At 41.6% G+C, this 18,476-nt stretch overlaps 1 protein-coding gene across 2 annotated transcripts in view; it reads left to right on the top strand.

The window, feature by feature from the left end:
- Nucleotides 1–18,476, top strand: part of APBB1IP (amyloid beta precursor protein binding family B member 1 interacting protein) — a 148,178-nt gene that overhangs the window by 55,282 nt on the left and 74,420 nt on the right. For both annotated transcript variants that reach the window (XM_073581766.1, XM_073581765.1), the window contains exons 2-4: nucleotides 9,833–9,904; nucleotides 17,553–17,640; nucleotides 17,847–18,109. In XM_073581766.1, coding sequence (XP_073437867.1) covers nucleotides 9,833–9,904; nucleotides 17,553–17,640; nucleotides 17,847–18,109 — 423 coding nt within the window. The remainder of the gene's footprint in view (nucleotides 1–9,832; nucleotides 9,905–17,552; nucleotides 17,641–17,846; nucleotides 18,110–18,476) is intronic.

Here is an 18,476-nt window from a genome sequence, read left to right as displayed (position 1 = left end):
TAGCACCAGCCTCTTTAGCTAGGTTAATAGCTCACTGTCAGTGTGACCTCAGAGGTTCCAGGCAAGGAAATCAGACAGTGAGCTATAGAGGACAGTGCTGGGCGGGGAAACAACCTGTGAAGGAAGAGCCTCAGGAAGTGCTATATCATGCCTAGAGCACTTAACACTTAATTTGCATAGAAATTGAAATACTGATTTATCAGTAGTCAGCTATAGATAGAAGATATAAAGGTGTTGATTGATTTGGCTTTCAAAGATCTGCATCTATATATATATATATGTGATTGGGGGTGGTTGATCTTACTGACAAATTCCCTTTAAAAAGGATAGGTCACATGCTATAAATATGTAACTTTTCCTGATGTATGGACCCTTTTCCTTTTTGCACCCTCCAAATCTATTTTTTTTAGCCAAGGTGGCATGGTCTACTAGACAATGCCAGCAGAGAAGTGTTGAGGACAATGCCCACTTGGCTAGCAAGACTAGATTTACATCCAGGATGAAAAAAGGAAGCGGGAACCATATCTCATGAACGGATAGGCAAAGGGACAAAAAAAAACAACAATGTCAGATTCAGGAGAACAGTAGAATTTGCACAAGGTAAAAAATTACAAATTCATGGCGACTGACATGTGCTCTTTAAGTTAGGATTAATATGCGTATTTTTAGAGCTATTTGCCCTATGTGAATAGCTTCAGTTACATAAATCATTTGCTGTGTTTTACAAAAAGTATGTTTCACTTACTAAGATTTTGTGAACAAAAAAACTTGTTTTTATTTCATTTTATGTGATTTTTTTTCTATTTTAATTTAAAGGGGCTGTCCCCTGAGAGCATGTAAGTCTGCAGTCACTGTACGGCAAACTTGTGAATCGTCACATCACACCCGCTGCACGCTGTGAGGATTCACCAGTGCCAGGGCATGAAGTGGCGGTCATGTGACCGCAAGTATGTGATCTGCATACTCCCAGACACATTCCGACTAGACTTTTTTAGGCCTCATTCAATGCGCTTGCAATGAGCGAGGCCGAGCCCAACAATTAGAAATGTGGCCTAGAGCACGCATATCACATACTTGCAGTCACCAGGGAATCATCACAGCATGCAGTGAACGCAATGTGAGGATTCACAAGTCTGCAGTCACATAGAGTAACTGCAGACTTGTAGCTTTAGACCAGACAGCCTTTTTAATGACTTTAAGAAACAGGGTTCTATATTGTGTGTGTGCCAGACTACCAGGACCATCGGATGTTGATTGAGTAATGTAGCTACGGGATGAGCCGCAGTTGCTGCAAAGGCCTCTCTGCCACGTAGGAGAACAATGTGTTTCCGGGGTGTTGGGAGGAAATTAGAGCATCCAGAAAAAAACCATTGAGACAACATGAAGATGTTGCCCTTGGTCAATTCTGAACTCTGCTGCGAGGCATTAGAGGAGTGCTTTGAAGTTCCTGGGCATATTTGCTAAATTTGTTATAGGACCCCACATGTTCCATGTGTTACTTATAAAACTTGTGAATTCTTATGCACCAGCTACCTCTGCACAACTTATAAGTGCACCCTAGTGCTAATTAATGAACCACTATGCTTCCTATGCAGTGTGATTGCCCGGGGTCTTACATTTTTAAATTTAGGTCCAGGGGTTTCGAACTCTACTTTCTATGGATTAAACAGCCATCTTTTTTTACTTGGGTTTTGCATGTTTTTCTGCCTAATATGAGAGCAAGTTGTGAATATTCCCAATCCACCAACTGAGGCTAATATGGTCCCTCTGGACCTTTCCCAAGGCTCAGTGGTATGTAGCATAGGAGCCATAAAACTTAACTTTTAAAGTATGAGGGATAAAAAGCTTTAAGCACCAATAAACCAAATATATGACATAAACATGCAAAAAGTGCTCACAATGAACCAGGGCAGTAAAAAAAATATATTGGGGGGGAAAGGCGGTATAGGAGTTTGGTCCCTATAGCCTCTGTCATGCCCGCATGCAGGACTCCCGCCCTAAGAAGAGCAGTACCCAAGTGTAGCCCTGCAATAGTGAACCCCAACCATTCCCTACGTGTTTCAGCTTTTTTTCATAGGCCTCATCAGGGGAAATTTTTAGTAGCGGGGTAAGTATATAAATACAAGATAGATTCCTTGAGCAATGCAGTAGCACTAGTAGCTCAGGCAAGGGCATGTCAAACATGATAGCACCTAATGTGTTCCTAACATCTTCCAGTGAACCTTAAACTAGCTTGTATTTGTATACTTACTTTGCTTGCTAAAAATTTCCCCTGAAGAGGCCAATGAGAAAAGGCTGAAACGCGTAGGGAATGGTTGGGGTTCACTATTGCAGGGCCACACTTGGGTACTGCCCTTGTAAGAGTGGGAGTCCTGCATTAGGGCAGGACAGGGACTATAGGGACTGATCGACATTACTGATCCCTGTCTCCTATACCGCATTCCGAGGGAGATGTCTAGTGAAACTGGTGAGATCCCCCAATATATTTTTTCACCGTGAGCATTTTTTTTTATATGTTTATGTCATATATTTGGTTTGTTGGTGCCTTCGTACATTAAAACTTACGTTTTATGGTTCCTATGCTACATACCAAACCGCAAACTGGACCTACATATTCTTCTACATGTGATTTTAGGGAAGGTTGATCTTTAGTAGAATCAGTAATTCTCCTCCTAAAAAGAAAATACAGAGGTGACATCATTGGGATTATGTCACCCCGATTCCAAGCGGAAGGGAACAGGTGGCAGCCTCAAACACTTGGTATTATTCTCATTATGAAGTTCACTTTTGATCTAGTACTAAAAATTTCATAAGGAGTTTCCTGATCAATGCTCAGTAATGAGGCTGCCAATGATGTCCAGACCCCGGGAAGACCAAACAGGAGAACAATACACAGACGAACATATGTGTAAATATTCTTCTACCTAAATTTACACTTCTGGGGGCTCACATTAAGACCATGAGCCTGTTTTATTATTGCATTTGCACCTTTTTTGCCTAGTTATTGGGTTTTTTTTTACTGTTTTTCCAAGTTTTTAATTTTACCGCTTTTTAAAGTTAATTTTATATATTTCTTTATGCTGTCCATTGGGAGGACAGTTTATGGTATTGTACTGTATTACTGAAATCATAACTGAAGTTGTCACTCTAATGCTCACATCACACAAAATTGTCCAATTTTCATTCAGAAAAAAACTAAAGTTTTTTTTCCATCTGTATTGTCATACATTTCTATACCAGTCAGAAATAAAACCTTATGAGTCTAAATACAGTTTCCCATTTTAAAGAATTGCAATGTATCCGTAAAGAACAGATGCCATATGGTTGATCCGTACGGGATCCAATTTTTTTTTTTACACTCCTTTAGGCATTAAATAGCGAGTTTCATCAGAATTCTGGAAAAATCTATTTCTTGCTATGATTTTTTTCGTGTCGACATTTGATACATGAATAAAAATTCCTCTATCAAGCCAAAATGGTTTTAATAGATCAAAATAAAGTTTGTCCTCATGGTTCCATATTCTTCTGTGGGTGCCAAATTAAACTTCTAAACAAGTAGAGGCTTTTGGAATCATAAACGGGTCATGTGCAAATTATGTGTAGTCCTATGTAATGGAACAATTTAGTACCAGTCAAAAGTTTGGACACACCTGTTCGTGCCTGATACGAGAACAAGTTGATGTGAATAATCCCAAACCTTAAATATATTCTCCTATATGAGATTTTCAGGAATGTGATTGCTCATGCATTGATTTACCTTGTTCTTATTGGCACGTGCATATTGTAGATTCATACTGAAGCATCACATGAAGAGACTGACATTTTTGCCCATTCTTCTTTGCATACTCGCTTGAGTTCAGTAATATTGGATGGAGGTGTCTCTGAACAGCAATTCTCAAGTCTTGCCACAGATTCTCAATGGGATTTAGGTCTGGACTGTGACTGGGCCATTCAAACACATGTGTATTCTTTGATCTAAACCCTCCATTGTAGCTCTGCAGTATGCTTAGGGTCGTTGTCCTGCTGGACGGTGAACCTATGCATCAGTCTTAAGTCGTTAGCAAGGCTCGAACAGGTATTCCTCCAGGATTGCCCTGTATTTAGCTCCAGCCTTCTTCCCATCAATGCTAACCAAATTCCATGTCCCTGCTGAAGAAAAGCATTCCCTGTTACCATCATGTTTGATGGTGGGGATGGTGTTTTAGGGTGATGTGCAGAAATAGTTTTCCACCAAACATAGTAATTTGCATTGAGACAAAAAACTCAACTTTGGTATCATCTGATCAGCGAGCACTTCTTCCATATTCTCACTGTGTCCCCTACATGGCATTTTGCAAACTGCAAACGGGGCTTCTTATGGCTGTTTTCAAAAATGTCTTTCTTCTTGCCACTCTTCCATAAAGGCCAAATTTGAGGAGTATTGTAGACAGATTCTCCCACCTGAGCAATGGATCTCTTCAGCTCCTCCAAAGTTATAATGGGGACTGTTGGCTGCTTCTTTAATTAGTGGTTTCCTTGCTTGCGGTTTTAGTTTAGGTGGATGAGTATGTCTTGCTAGGTTTGCAGTTGTGCCATACTCCTTGGATGATGGATTGCACAGTGCTATATGATATGTTCAGAGCTTGGGCTATTTTTGTATAACCAAACCCTGCTTTACTCTTCTCCACAACTTTATCCCTGACCTGTCTGGTGTGTTTTTTTGTTTTCATGATGCTATTTTATCCATAATGGTATCGCACAGACCTCTGAGGCCTTCACAGAACAGCTGTAGTTATATTGAGAATAAATTACACAGGTGGACTAAATTTAATTATGTGACTTCTAGAGGCAAGTGGTCACTCAAGACTTTATTTAGGGGTGTCAGACTACACGGGGCTGAATACAAAATACATGTCACAATTTTCAGATTTATATTTTCAAAATATTTAGAAAAACATGTATTATTTTCTTTACACTTCACAAATACTTGATGCTTTGTGTTGGTATCATATAAAATTCTGATACAATATAGAAACCTGAAAAAATGTGGAAATGTTCATGGGGTATGAATACTTTTTCAAGGTACTGTGTGTGCGTATATATAATTAACCTTTATATACAATGCATTCTCCCAAATGACGGGTTACGCCCTGCTACATCTGTTCATGCTTCAAATGCATATCTTCTTCCTTTACAAAATAGATTTCCAGATTTAGGTATATAGTATTAAAATGTTCATATGGAACTCGCTGAAATTAGCAATCCAACAGACTACAAGTCTGTAGTGCTAACAATCTTCTTTTTTGCATTGTGCATGGCAAACGCTGTGGATATACTGAGGAAATGCAATGGTACGTACAGATGACAGATGGGATTTTTGTCTAGAAGACATTTAAAACAGGCTGTAGGATTAAAGTCAAACACCGTCTTAAAAGAAACAGGCGGCTACGTCAGACTTCGAAGTACAACTCTGTCAGCCTCATGGACACTTTATCAGTATGCCAAGATAATCTTGCAGAAAAAGGCAATTATTAGTGTTCTGAATGTAAATTTGTATTCTGTGGTTGGAGTAGTGGGTTCCAGACTATAATAGTCGATCAGGAGATTTTTGTCTTTTATTTTTCACACAACACCTTTTGACAGTAAATATATCTTCCGATGAGCTGATATTGGTCCATTAATGAGCGCTGATTGACTACTTCAAAGCTGAATCATTGCTCAATAAAAGAAAAGTTAGTTTTGCTTGATTATTGGGTGATTATTATGCTGTCTCTTTTACAGGGCATATTACGTACAATGGTGGCAGTTCGTTCTAGGTCACATTGTACACTTGAACATTCCAGAACATACCTTTATCTGATCTCTCTAGAGCAGGGTTCCCCAACTCCAATCCTCAAGGCCCACCAACAGATAATGTTTTCAGGATTTCCTTAGTATTGCTCAGGTGATAATTACATCACAACCTCTAGGCAGATCGATTTTATACAAGCCCACATAGGCCAACCAGGGTCTTTTTCACCATTATCTTGATATCAAGCTACCAGGTTGCTGGTCTTCTTCTTTGACTTGTTCCTTCTATTCTTTGGGCCATAATGTCCTTCTCTAGTGATTGCTCTCTTAGTATTATTTGTCCAAAGTAGACAAGTTGTAGTTTGGTGATCCTTGCATTGAGTGACATATCTGGCTTGATTTGTTCCAAAATTGATTTTGGAACACAAACACGAGACACACATGGCAAAGTCCAGGAGCTTTGTGAGTTGTGAGTAGCTCTGGCCCTGCCCATAGGGTAGGGTAAGTTTATAAAGGGGCTGCCCCTCAGCAATTGGCTAGGGACAGCATTTCAAGTACACACACTAACCCTGATAAAAGCAGGGAAGGTGTGGCTGCGCACGCCCTAAGCACACACAGAAACCATTGCAGCACAATCAGTGCAGGAACTGCAGCTTAGAGCACCTGGCATTGTCTGCAAGCCTAGACACACGTAGAAAGTCATGCACCAGCTGCAAATGACCTCACAACCCGTGGACAGCTTCCACAGCGGCGACCAGGGACCGCACATGTGAATGGTCAAGCAGCAGAGCAAAGACCTAACACCACATGTGCAGCTAAGCAGCAGAGCAGGGAACTGAGCAGGCTCCATACAGGTAAAAGCCAGCAGTATCCCAGCTCAATTAGGGGGAAAGGAGTAAGGGGTTAAAGCAAAAAACATGCATTGTCACGCCGACAACCAAATACAAACAAAAATCAAAATTGAAAAGCCTAGGCAAAAGAAAGCTTCAATACTAAATCATCCAAGAGGCGCCCCTTGAGAAAGCAGCCGCGAAACGCGCGTCGGGGACCCTCCTGCCCACCACTTGAGGTAATATACTGTCCACTTTATCTCTTTTCGCCGCATTTTGCATAGGTACACATTGGCCAATTGATATTTCATTCCTTTACCATGCCTTTTCATGCTATTCCCTGCACATTTGCACTTTTGCATTTACTGTTTATATTGAAAATCTTGGCATGTCTTTGAATGAGTATATATTTATCTATATTTGGATCAGTATTTTTCAAGAAAGATATATATTATCTTGTTACCCTATTTTATCTTACCTCTTGTTGTGCTGATTTTTACAGTGCCCACTTTTTATATTTTCATTTGTTTTTTGCTTGTGATTTTAATTATATCTCAATAAAGAATGTATATTTTTATATTTTGAATATGGCTTCCAAATACAAACAAAACGGCGTGACACGCAGTCTACTACTTCTGAGTGTCCACCTCTAGTAGGTCTATCTCCCAAAAATGATGCACGACAGTTCCGACGTTGACCCTGTAGACACCACTGCAGGAGGTTCAAATGCAAGCCCTAACAGGACCACTGAGCGTGTACAAGAGCGCAGAGTGTAAGCACCCTAATAATGTTTTACAAGTGACTTATTTGTAGTACAATGGACCACTGAGAAGACGGCATTTTGGAAACAGAAAAGACTTAATGGTAAGCACATGTTGAAGTCTGTCTCTAAAGCTTCTCTCCACAAACCGGCACTGTATGGCTTTGATCACAGACGACGATTACAGAAAGCATCGCGTAGTCTCTTATGAATGATGGCTTTTTGAACCTACATGTAAATAACCATTATTTTTTACATACTTTAGTGAAGATCAGTATCAAGACTAACAAATACAGGTGCCCATTTTATTTTCATGTGTTATCGTAAACTGAAACACTAAGGGTCAACGATATTAACTTTTCTAAGCACGTGAAGTTCATAAAGTCTTGTCATAACTTTAAAGGTTTGGAAAAGAAATACAAAAGCAAAACCCAAGCAAAGCATTCTGCGCCATATGCACATCACCAGAAACACATGACTGCTTCCCCCCCTCGTCCATAATTCTGCATGCCTTAAAAAAACATATGGGGGAATGATGACAACTTCGCTGATACAGATGTAGAAAAATTTCTAGTGCAGATGAGGAGCATCCTGTGGTTATCTTGGATTTATAAGTGCTTTAGTTTGGAGACACAAGCAGTGATCACAGTGTGGCTGAGGCCACGTTCACACGTTCAGTATTTGATCAGTATTTTACATCAGTATTTGAAAGCCAAAACCAAAAGCGGAGCAATCAGAGGAAAAGCATAATAGAAACATGTCACCACTTCTGTATTTTTTCACCCACTCCTGGCATTGGCTTACAAATACTGATGTAAAATACTGACTAAATACTGAATGTGTGAATGTGGCCTTAGGTGTAGCCAAGATTCGGTTTTCCTCTAAATTTGTGCAATCTACTGATTGATTGTTAATGGTTTTGTGGGCAAAAAAAATTAGCTGCAGAACCAAAAACAATCATTCTGAATACTGTGCCAATTTACGGCTATGTAGTATTATCACAACTCCCGAATATTTCACTGGATCAGTAAAGAAACTGAATATGTTCCATTTTTGTGCACAACTGAAAAAAGACAATCACCAGGACAGAGGCCATACAGCTTCCAAAGTGGCTTTTGTCGGCTTCATTGAAGTGGATGGCTCTGTTGAGGTTCTGTCAAGGTTCCTGACGGAATTCTGTTTTTTGAGAATTCCAACAAAAACACCCCAATGTAGTGCTCAGTGGAGAGCACTGTAGGAGTAAGAACCTAGCTTTAGAGACCCTGCCATCAGATCACATTCACTGATAGATTCAAGGTTTATGCATTCGGCATTCAACTTCGGCAGTGAAGCACAGAGGCTGTGGAAGCTAAACAATTTAAAACTTTTGATGAAACAACATTGTAAAAATGCTCGAAGACATAAGTAAATGTATTTTAGTAAAAATTTGTGCCACCGGAGATGTCTAAATTAGAGGTGAATTAAACGATCAGCTGAGTATCAAGTTCTAGTGAGTTTGCTAGTATTTGCAATTTCACGCAAATTTGAACATTTAGAGATCCTATTCACAGTTTGCAAAAAAAACTTGAAAACTTGCCCAGCACCATTTTGCACATTGCTGAAGCATTAGAGAGTGGACTAACATACTTTTACATGGCCGTGCAGGCCTCCCCTTAATGCCCTGCAGCTATGACATCTATGGAATTATTATACCTTGTACAGTGGTGGTCAGTACCGGGGCTATCACAGATCAGCGGTTCCCAGTGGAGCACAGTTTGTACGGCAGAGTTGTTTAACAGGTCCAGAATCACTGGATAAGTCTATCTCTTCTGTAGAGTGTAAGCTCCTATCGTCAGCGGGGTCCTCTCTTTCATGTAGAGTGCAAGCTCTTAACATCAGTGGGGTCCTCTCTCTCCTGTAGAGTGTAAGCTCTTATGGTCAGTGGGGTCCTCTCTCTCCTGTAGAGTGTAAGCTCTTATGGTCAATGGGGTCCTCTCTCTCTCCTGTAGAGTGTAAGCTCTTATGTTCAGTGGCCAGCAGGGTCCTCTCTCTTGTAGAGTGTACGTTCTTATGGTCAGCAAGGTCCTCTCTCTTTCCTCTCCCTCAAATGTATTTTCCTACCTTTCCAGTATTGATATTCGTACAAATTAATTTACCGTGAATCTAATTTTAAGGGAAAAATGTGGCAGAAGTTGGTGAGTTCGAATTTCACGTGATCTGCTCATCTCTAGTCCATATGTTTTAAAAGCTAATGCACTAAGAAAAAGACCTTAAAAACTCTGAGTGGTGAACCTCACTGTACCATATTATAAATCTAAAGTCACCTCGTGTGTCCAGAGCATTTTTCCTCCAAAACATCATGTTCTTCTATTACTGCCTCATTCACATGTTAATTTTTGTGTTTTTCTCTGTGTTTACCCTATTACAAGATGAAATATAAGATTACATGATTACTGCATGAATACATGTAACTGGTATATATTTTCTTCTTCAGATGGAGCAGACCTGTGAAGAAATAGATGAAATGTTTAGTAACCTGTTGGGGGAGATGGACCTGTTAACACAGGTGAGTTCAATCAATGGTAGAAATGCACAATCTGGAAGACAGGCAAAAGCCCCTCACAATCCCGTATTTGTTCCTATCCCACCCTGACTGCTTCACTTACATGTAGAGACTTTCCAGACTGGATAAATATTGACAAAGGGGATTTCAAAGGAAATAAATTGGTACAGTCTGTTTGGCATCCTCTCCGATTGTGCGAGGAAAAATCCGTGTGACATCATAGGAGCAAACTGTAAAGAGTAGCTGTATCTCAGCTCCATGAACACAGATTTACTCGAAACTCAGGCCAAATGATTTAAAAATGTCATCAAGAATATGTCAACACACATTGTTACCATTGTGAGCAAGCAAAATACTTGAAAACCAATTAGGACTGCAAGAACTTGTATAGAGCAGCAAGTCCGAAGCTTTCTTACCTTGAGAACCACCATCAGCTCTAAGAAATTTTTGAAGCCAAATTCAATGCAAGAAATCGTAGAAGTCCCTGCGTTCCCCTTTGAAAGCTATAATTCCAGAATGCTCCCTTTAAAGTACTAATAGTCAAAGTGTTTCCTAATAAAGTACTTATGCTTTGAGTGCCCCCTTATAAAGAAGAAGAATCAACGCCTTCTAAATTTGGTGCTGGAGAAGAATGTTATCAACACCATTGATGGCAAGAAGAACAAATCAAGCCCGACATGTCACTCGAAGCAAGGATTACCAAGCTTCAACTTGCCTACTTTAGACACATCATAAGAAGAGAGCAATCACTGGAGAAGAACATTATGGTCGGAAGAATGGAAGACCAAGGCGAAGAGGAAGACCAGCAACCCGATGGTTTCAAACCACCAAGATAATGGTGGAGAAGACCTTGGTGGAACTATCTACGCCTGCACAAGATCGATCTTCCTACAGAGTGTTCATCCATCAAATCACCGTGACTCGAAGTCGAGACGAAGGCACTCAAATGATAACAAACTATAAAGTGCCCCACTATAAATTATTTTTTCAGTGACCCCTTAAAGAACAATAATGTCCAAAGTGCCCCCTTATGAAGTAGTTATGGAATGAATGACTCTTTTAAAGTGATAATGCCACTTTCCAAAATAATTTTGCAACTGAAGTGCCCCCTTAACAAGTAATAATGTCATATGAGCATTCCCATAACAAACACAATGCCATGAGTCCTCTCAAAAAGTAATAAACCCCAAGTGTTTCCTGAATAAAAAAAATGAATAATGCACACAAAATAATAATGTGAACACAAGAGGGCATGTTTAAAAGTAACAATGCTCCAGAATAAAAATTACAATAATGTAATATATGTTTCACCTCACCCCAAGTCCTGACAAGCCCATCGGCTGACTCATTTACTTTTTCATACAAGTACGGGTGGAGTGATATAGGGACGTCATTGTGCCCACCTGTGCCAGGACTATGAATTGCGATGCGCGCCCGCACTGGAGACTAGTAGTCTAGCCCATGGGTCGTTGCTCTACCACAGTGTCCTGTGGACACCGATACAGATAAGAGAGACTCTTGCCCACGCACACAGTTGACAGGAATGAATCCCGAAGCCACAGATTGGTGTAAACCACGGAGACTCTGTAAAAATTAGCAAAAATTAACGGAGCCTCGAACTGGAGATGACCTGATAAAGGGACACGTAACCCAAAGAAGCAAATCTTGCCCTTTTATAGGAACATCTCCAGATTGATGTGTATGGCATCTAGTCTCTGTATTGCAATTTTTGTAGATTTCTGAGCACATGTATACACGTGGCACTGAGCACTGTATGTATGATTGTGCATGCACCAAACTTAGGCACCAGTTACTAACAATTACACAGCTCTGGCACTTCAACATAAATATACATTGGTAGACTGAGCAGTAATTCAGTTTGAAACAATAGGGACACTGCCAAAACATCCCAAAACATGCTGATATTCTGAACGTCTACATATGCCAGATGTGAGCAAATGTCAGGATCACTTTATGTTAATAGACAATTCTGGTAAGGTGTGAGATGGGGCTGCTCAGCAGGACACCAAATAATAAACTGTCACAGAGGAATCTCAGCTTACCAAGTAAAAATGGTAAGGAGAGGAGAAACTCTATTTCTCGTAGGGGGCATATGTTCAATTTAAAGGTTGTTCAGTTAAAACAAGTGATCACCTTTCCAAAGGACAGGTGATAACTTGCTGATTGGTGGTGGTCCAATCCAGGGGCGAGCAAAATTCAAAGAATGACCATATGCAAAAACAGTACAGTGGCATGTCAAGGTTAGGGCACTCCTGGTCAAAATTACTGGTGTTTTGAACCGTTAAGCAAGGTAGATAGAATGATCGCTGGTCTAAAGGTTTAAAAGTTACCAAAAGGAAAATGGGTCAATGCAAAAGTTTGGGCCCCCTGCATGGTTAGTACCTAGTAGCACCCCCTTTTGAAAGTGACACAGCTTGTAAATTCTTTTTGTAACCAGCCAAGAGTCTTTCAATTCTTGTTTGAGGGATTTTCATCCATTCTTCCTTGGAAAATTCTTCCAGTTCTGTGAGATTCCTGGGTCGTCCTCCATCCTCTGCTATTTTGAGGTCTAGCCATAGATTTTCAATAATGCTCAGATCAGGGGACTGTGAGAGCCATTGTAAACCTTCAGCTAGTGCCTTTAGAGGTAGTATATTGTGGATTTTTACATGTATTTAGGATCATTATCCATCTGTAAAAGGCATCATCTTTACAACTTCAGCTTTTTTTTACAGATTTACAGCTTTTTTACAAAATTCCTGTTTGCATCAAGAATTTGTTGAAATTTCATTGAATCTATTCTTCCCTCTACCCGTGAAATGTTCCCCTGTGCCACTGGCTGCAACACAACCCCAAAGCATGATTTATCAATCCCCAGGCTTAATGGTTCTTTTCCTGAAATTCTGTGCCCTTTCTTATCCACACATACCTATGATCATTGTGGCTTTTCCGACATATGACAGCAGATTTGTTTAGCTGCCATGTGCCCCTAACAGCTGCGGGTGTTGGACTGTGAGCACAACCCCATCTGTGGATGTTGGGCACTCAGACCATCCTCATGGAGTTGGTTTCTAACCGTTTGTGCAGATACATGCACATGTGTGGCCTGCTGGAGGTCATTTTGCAGGGCTCTGGCAGTGCTCTTCCTATTCCTCCTTGCACAAACGCTGAGGTAGTGGTCCTGCTGCTGGGTTGTTGCCCTCCTACGGCCCCCTCCACGTCTCCTGGTGTACTGGCCTGTCTCCTGGTAGCACATCCAGCCTCTGGATACTATGCTGACAGACACAGCAAACCTTCTTGCCACAGCTCACATTGATGTGCCATGCTAGATGAGCTGCACTACCTGAGCCACTTGTGTGGGTTGTAGAGACCTTCTCATGCTACTGTGGTGCCCCCAGGAGTATGGCCACCACAGTGGCTTTGCCTTCCTCCAGGGGAGGGTAATGCCAGGTTTGGAGGCAATGATGGGTCTCTCTCGCAGTCAATCCATACATGCAACACAGTTCCACTCCAGGCCAGCAGGGGGAACTCTGAACCAGGATTAAGGGGAGGAGTGTCCTCTGAGGGCCAGGAGGAAGGGGTAGTCAGTTAGTCTGCGGAGGGTGAAGTGTGCAGATGTGTAGAGAGCTGCTGGAGGTTGAGCTAGGAAAGGAGAGCTCCCTCGCAGCGAGAGCGCAAGAACTGGAGCCTGGTCTCCACGGCTGCACAGGCACTAATGGTCCTACAGCAGATACCAGAGGAGTAGGAGGCTGTAAATGCCCTACTCCCATCTAAGACTTGAGGCACAACAGCAGCTTGGATAGAGAGCCAGGACTCCGGAGAAGGGAGTCGCCGAGAGAGGCTACAGCTGTCTGCCGTGCAAGTAAGGTTCTTGGGAACATCTGACAAGAAGAACTTCAGAGTAACTTAGTACTGGAGTGCTTCATTCAAGCCAGCGTTACGAAGGAGACTGCACAGCCCGTCTGCTGAGAGAGAATCCCTGAGTTGCTTCCAGGCTAGCCTGCTCCGTTACAATCTGTAATCAGGACCCTGGACTTCAGTTATCAAGTAAAGGTACAGAAATTGCACCCCACTGTGTCTTGTCTGCTTCCTACCTTTCCGGCACTGCTACATCCCCATGCCAACCACATCTAGACTGCCCTGGGACTATAGCTTCACCTGTGGGGAGCTTTTACACCCTTGCTGCACCCTATCATCAGTCCCAGCGGATCTGCATGCAGCGTCGGCTTAACACCTCCCTTGCCGAGCACCACAGGTGGCGTCACGAACTATTTTATTCCATTAACTACATTCCCCCATTACTTGGGTGCCCAGGGCCACGGACTGGGTCACCGCTGCTGTGACACATTCCCCTGACACCGGCCCAGTACCGAGTACCCCACAGCCCTGGGAGGGCGACCACTACCACGAGTGTGAAAGCACAACCAACATTCAAAAGTGACCAAAACATCAGCCAGAAAGCATTGGTACTAAGATGTGGTCTGTGGTCCCCACCTGCAGAACCACTCCTTTATTGAGGTTGTCTTGATAATTGCCAATAATTTCCATCTGTTGTCTATTCCATTTGCACAACAGCATGTGAAATTGATTGTCAATCAGTGTTGCTTCCTAAGTGGACAATTTGATTTCACAGAAGTTTGATTTACTTGGAGTTATATTCTGTTGTTTAAGTGTTCCCTTTATTTTTTTGAGCAGTGTGTATATATATATATATATATATATATATATATATATATATTTTATCTTTTTATTTTTATACTACCAACTTGGATTTTTTTGATACTTTCTGAAACCGAAGCAACTAATGCCATGTTTCTGACGAATTTATGCCAATGAGTTTTCTGTTCCTACCTTCCAGAATATTTGCTGATGCTCTGCTTCTGCTTTTTCTACTTACTGCTTCTCTACAAAGAAGTATTACAGTTAATATTTTGTTCACTCTTTTGATGGCAAAAATGGAGTGAATCACAGCATGCAACACTATTCTTATTGTAGAAATAACAGAAACTGTAAGGGAACAAGGATAGATGATAGGGGGGCAAGCCAGCACTGCTTAAGGTTAGAACGCATAAATTGAAGTGCATATGCACATAATATCCAGCTGTATTCAAAAATGAGATATTTGGCAAAAAAATTGATCAATTCAATTGAGCCACCCCGCCGCGCCAAGGCAATCTCATGTGGGGGGTCCTACTCTACATTTATAATAAATACTGTGCCATTACGGCCTCCTAAGAGCATGACCACATCAAGTGCAATCTGTACCTGAACATTGCTGGATCGCTCCCATGAAGCCAGATGAAGCAAGTGCAGATGAAGGCCAACCAGGTCTGAACACAGACATATCAGGATTGACCTTCCCACATTGCCCAACCAGCAAACATAGATGAAGGGCGATGTTGGCCCAGACACAGGTGCACAATTAAATAAAGCTTGGGGCAGGGCGGGGCTGCCATGTGTGTGCACAGCAGCCTAGATCCATCATAATGAACACAGAAAAATTTATAGCGGACATAGCCAAGCGTGCACGGCAGCAGTGGTGGTGAGCCACAAACCAACAACAAGAAAATAGGGGGGGGAAGCCAGCACTGCTTAAGGTTAGAACACATAAATTGAAGTGCATATGCACATAATATCTAGCTGTATTCAAAAATGAGATATTTGGCAAAAAAATTGATCAATTCAATTGAGCCACCCCGCCGCGCCAAGGCAATCTCATGTGGGGGGTCCTACTCTACATTTATAATAAATACTGTGCCATTACGGCCTCCTAAGAGCATGACCACATCAAGTGCAATCTGTACCTGAACATTGCTGGATCGCTCCCATGAAGCCAGATGAAGCAAGTGCAGATGAAGGCCAACCAGGTCTGAACACAGACATATCAGGATTGACCTCCACACATTGCCCAACCAGCAAACATAGATGAAGGGCGATGTTGGCCCAGACACAGGTGCACAATTAAATAAAGCTTGGGGCAGGGCGGGGCTGCCGTGTGTGTGCACAGCAGCCTAGATCCATCATAATGAACACAGAAAAATTTATAGCGGACATAGCCAAGCGTGCACGGCAGCAGTGGTGGTGAGCCACAAACCAACAACAAGAAAATAGGGGGGGAAGCCAGCACTGCTTAAGGTTAGAACGCATAAATTGAAGTGCATATGCACATAATATCCAGCTGTATTCAAAAATGAGATATTTGGCAAAAAAAATGATCAATTCAATTGAGCCACCCCGCCGCTGGTTGGGCAATGTGTGGAGGTCAATCCTGATATGTCTGTGTTCAGACCTGGTTGGCCTTCATCTGCACTTGCTTCATCTGGCTTCATGGGAGCGATCCAGCAATGTTCAGGTACAGATTGCACTTGATGTGGTCATGCTCTTAGGAGGCCGTAATGGCACAGTATTTATTATAAATGTAGAGTAGGACCCCCCACATGAGATTGCCTTGGCGCGGCGGGGTGGCTCAATTGAATTGATCAATTTTTTTGCCAAATATCTCATTTTTGAATACAGCTGGATATTATGTGCATATGCACTTCAATTTATGCGTTCTAACCTTAAGCAGTGCTGGCTTCCCCCCTATTTTCTTGTTGTTGGTTTGTGGCTCACCACCACTGCTGCCGTGCACGCTTGGCTATGTCCGCTATAAATTTTTCTGTGTTCATTATGATGGATCTAGGCTGCTGTGCACACACACGGCAGCCCCGCCCTGCCCCAAGCTTTATTTAATTGTGCACCTGTGTCTGGGCCAATATCGCCCTTCATCTATGTTTGCTGGTTTGGCAATGTGTGGAGGTCAATCCTGATATGTCTGTGTTCAGACCTGGTTGGCCTTCATCTGCACTTGCTTCATCTGGCTTCATGGGAGCGATCCAGCAATGTTCAGGTACAGATTGCACTTGATGTGGTCATGCTCTTAGGAGGCCGTAATGGCACAGTATTTATTATAAATGTAGAGTAGGACCCCCCACATGAGATTGCATTGGCGCGGCGGGGTGGCTCAATTGAATTGATCAATTTTTTTGCCAAATATCTCATTTTTGAATACAGCTGGATATTATGTGCATATGCACTTCAATTTATGCGTTCTAACCTTAAGCAGTGCTGGCTTCCCCCCCTATTTTCAACAAGGATAGATCCCTTTATAAATCAACAATTGTCCATGGGGGGGAGTCATATGGATTTACAGTACAATAGATCTGCAGCTGTATCATAGTTTCTGTTGGGAACAGAGGCCATGACACAAATGTGACCATTGTCTGTCCTCACTACTCCATTCCAGGCTCACAATCACATTGTTCTTAAAGAGCACCTGTCACCAGGTCAAAAGTGATCAGTTTTTGCACTTATTTTTTTTCCCGCTGCTCCCCCTGAGTACAGTATATGTTCGGAAACTATCACCATATTTGTGCTATATTGGTACCCTATTTATGTTTCACGATCCAGCGCTGACCCTCTTATGGGTTTCCTTTTTGTTCATATGGTTATGGGCATCAAGCCAATGATTAAAGTAGTACAGCACGTGTCTGTCTAAAAGCCTTTTATCAGTGCATATCTAGTAACTTCTACATCGCTTCGGTAGATCTCTAACTCCACAAAGTTGCGTACCGTTGTCTAAAGTTTGTTGTGTCCATTTTTCTGTATTTAGAGCCTGGGTATAGAAAATGACCCTCCTATGGAAGCCATCAGCAAAGAAACAGAGATGAACTTTTCCTTTGGGTTCAAAGACTTGAATGGTGCGTTATCTTTTACACACTTAATGGACTTATAATATTTTTGGGGGGTTTCATTTTGCCATAAATATAACCACGCAACATGACTACTCGGGTCAGTACAAATGAAAGGATGACAAAGTTTAGTTTTTTTAAAATTTATTTAAGTGGTGAAAAAAAATATTGAGAAATTGGTAGATGAAATTGACTTATTTCTGATTATTTTGCAGAGTCACTTAATGCTCTTGAAGACAATGATCTGGACGCTCTCATGGCCGATCTTGCGGCCGACTGCAAAGACGCCGAACTGAAACATACCTACACGCCTCCCTTTCCTAATGTAGACTCCGCAAACTACTGTTATCTCAGTTATACAGATAATTTGGCCACTGGTTCCATGGATGACCTGTCTTCTCTCCCGCCACCACCACCTAATGCATGGGAAATGGATCTACCTCCTCCACCGCCAGATCCTGAAGAACCAAAAACTCAGGTAGATAAAATAAAGGACAAGGGAGGGCATCTTTATGAAGGGCAACTATTTTGGCTATAGTAAGTGCCATTATTATTCGAGTAAGGCTTAATAAATTGGATTGCATATATTAAAGGGGTTGTCCAGTTTAAGCCTCTTGAGATGCAGCTTTTTGTTTTTAAATTTTTCCATCTTTCCAGCAACACAGCTGTTTTAAGGACTTGGTTTTTTTATGGGATGGGTTGTAGCATTGAATGGCACCATACATTTTATTATAGAAATTTTCCAAGTAGAATAGAACTGAAAAAATCCAGCAAATCCATTTTTTCTGGTCTCGTTTTTGGTAACTTTATTGTATAATGATACCAATTTTTTTTACTGCTTTAAA

Source organism: Dendrobates tinctorius, unplaced genomic scaffold (assembly GCF_039654945.1).
Source record: "Dendrobates tinctorius isolate UK_male_01 unplaced genomic scaffold, ASM3965494v1 ptg000070l, whole genome shotgun sequence".
Taxonomy (NCBI): domain Eukaryota; kingdom Metazoa; phylum Chordata; class Amphibia; order Anura; family Dendrobatidae; genus Dendrobates; species Dendrobates tinctorius.
The sequence above is the reverse complement of the archived record's forward strand: the minus strand, read 5'-3'. Positions and strand labels throughout refer to the sequence as shown.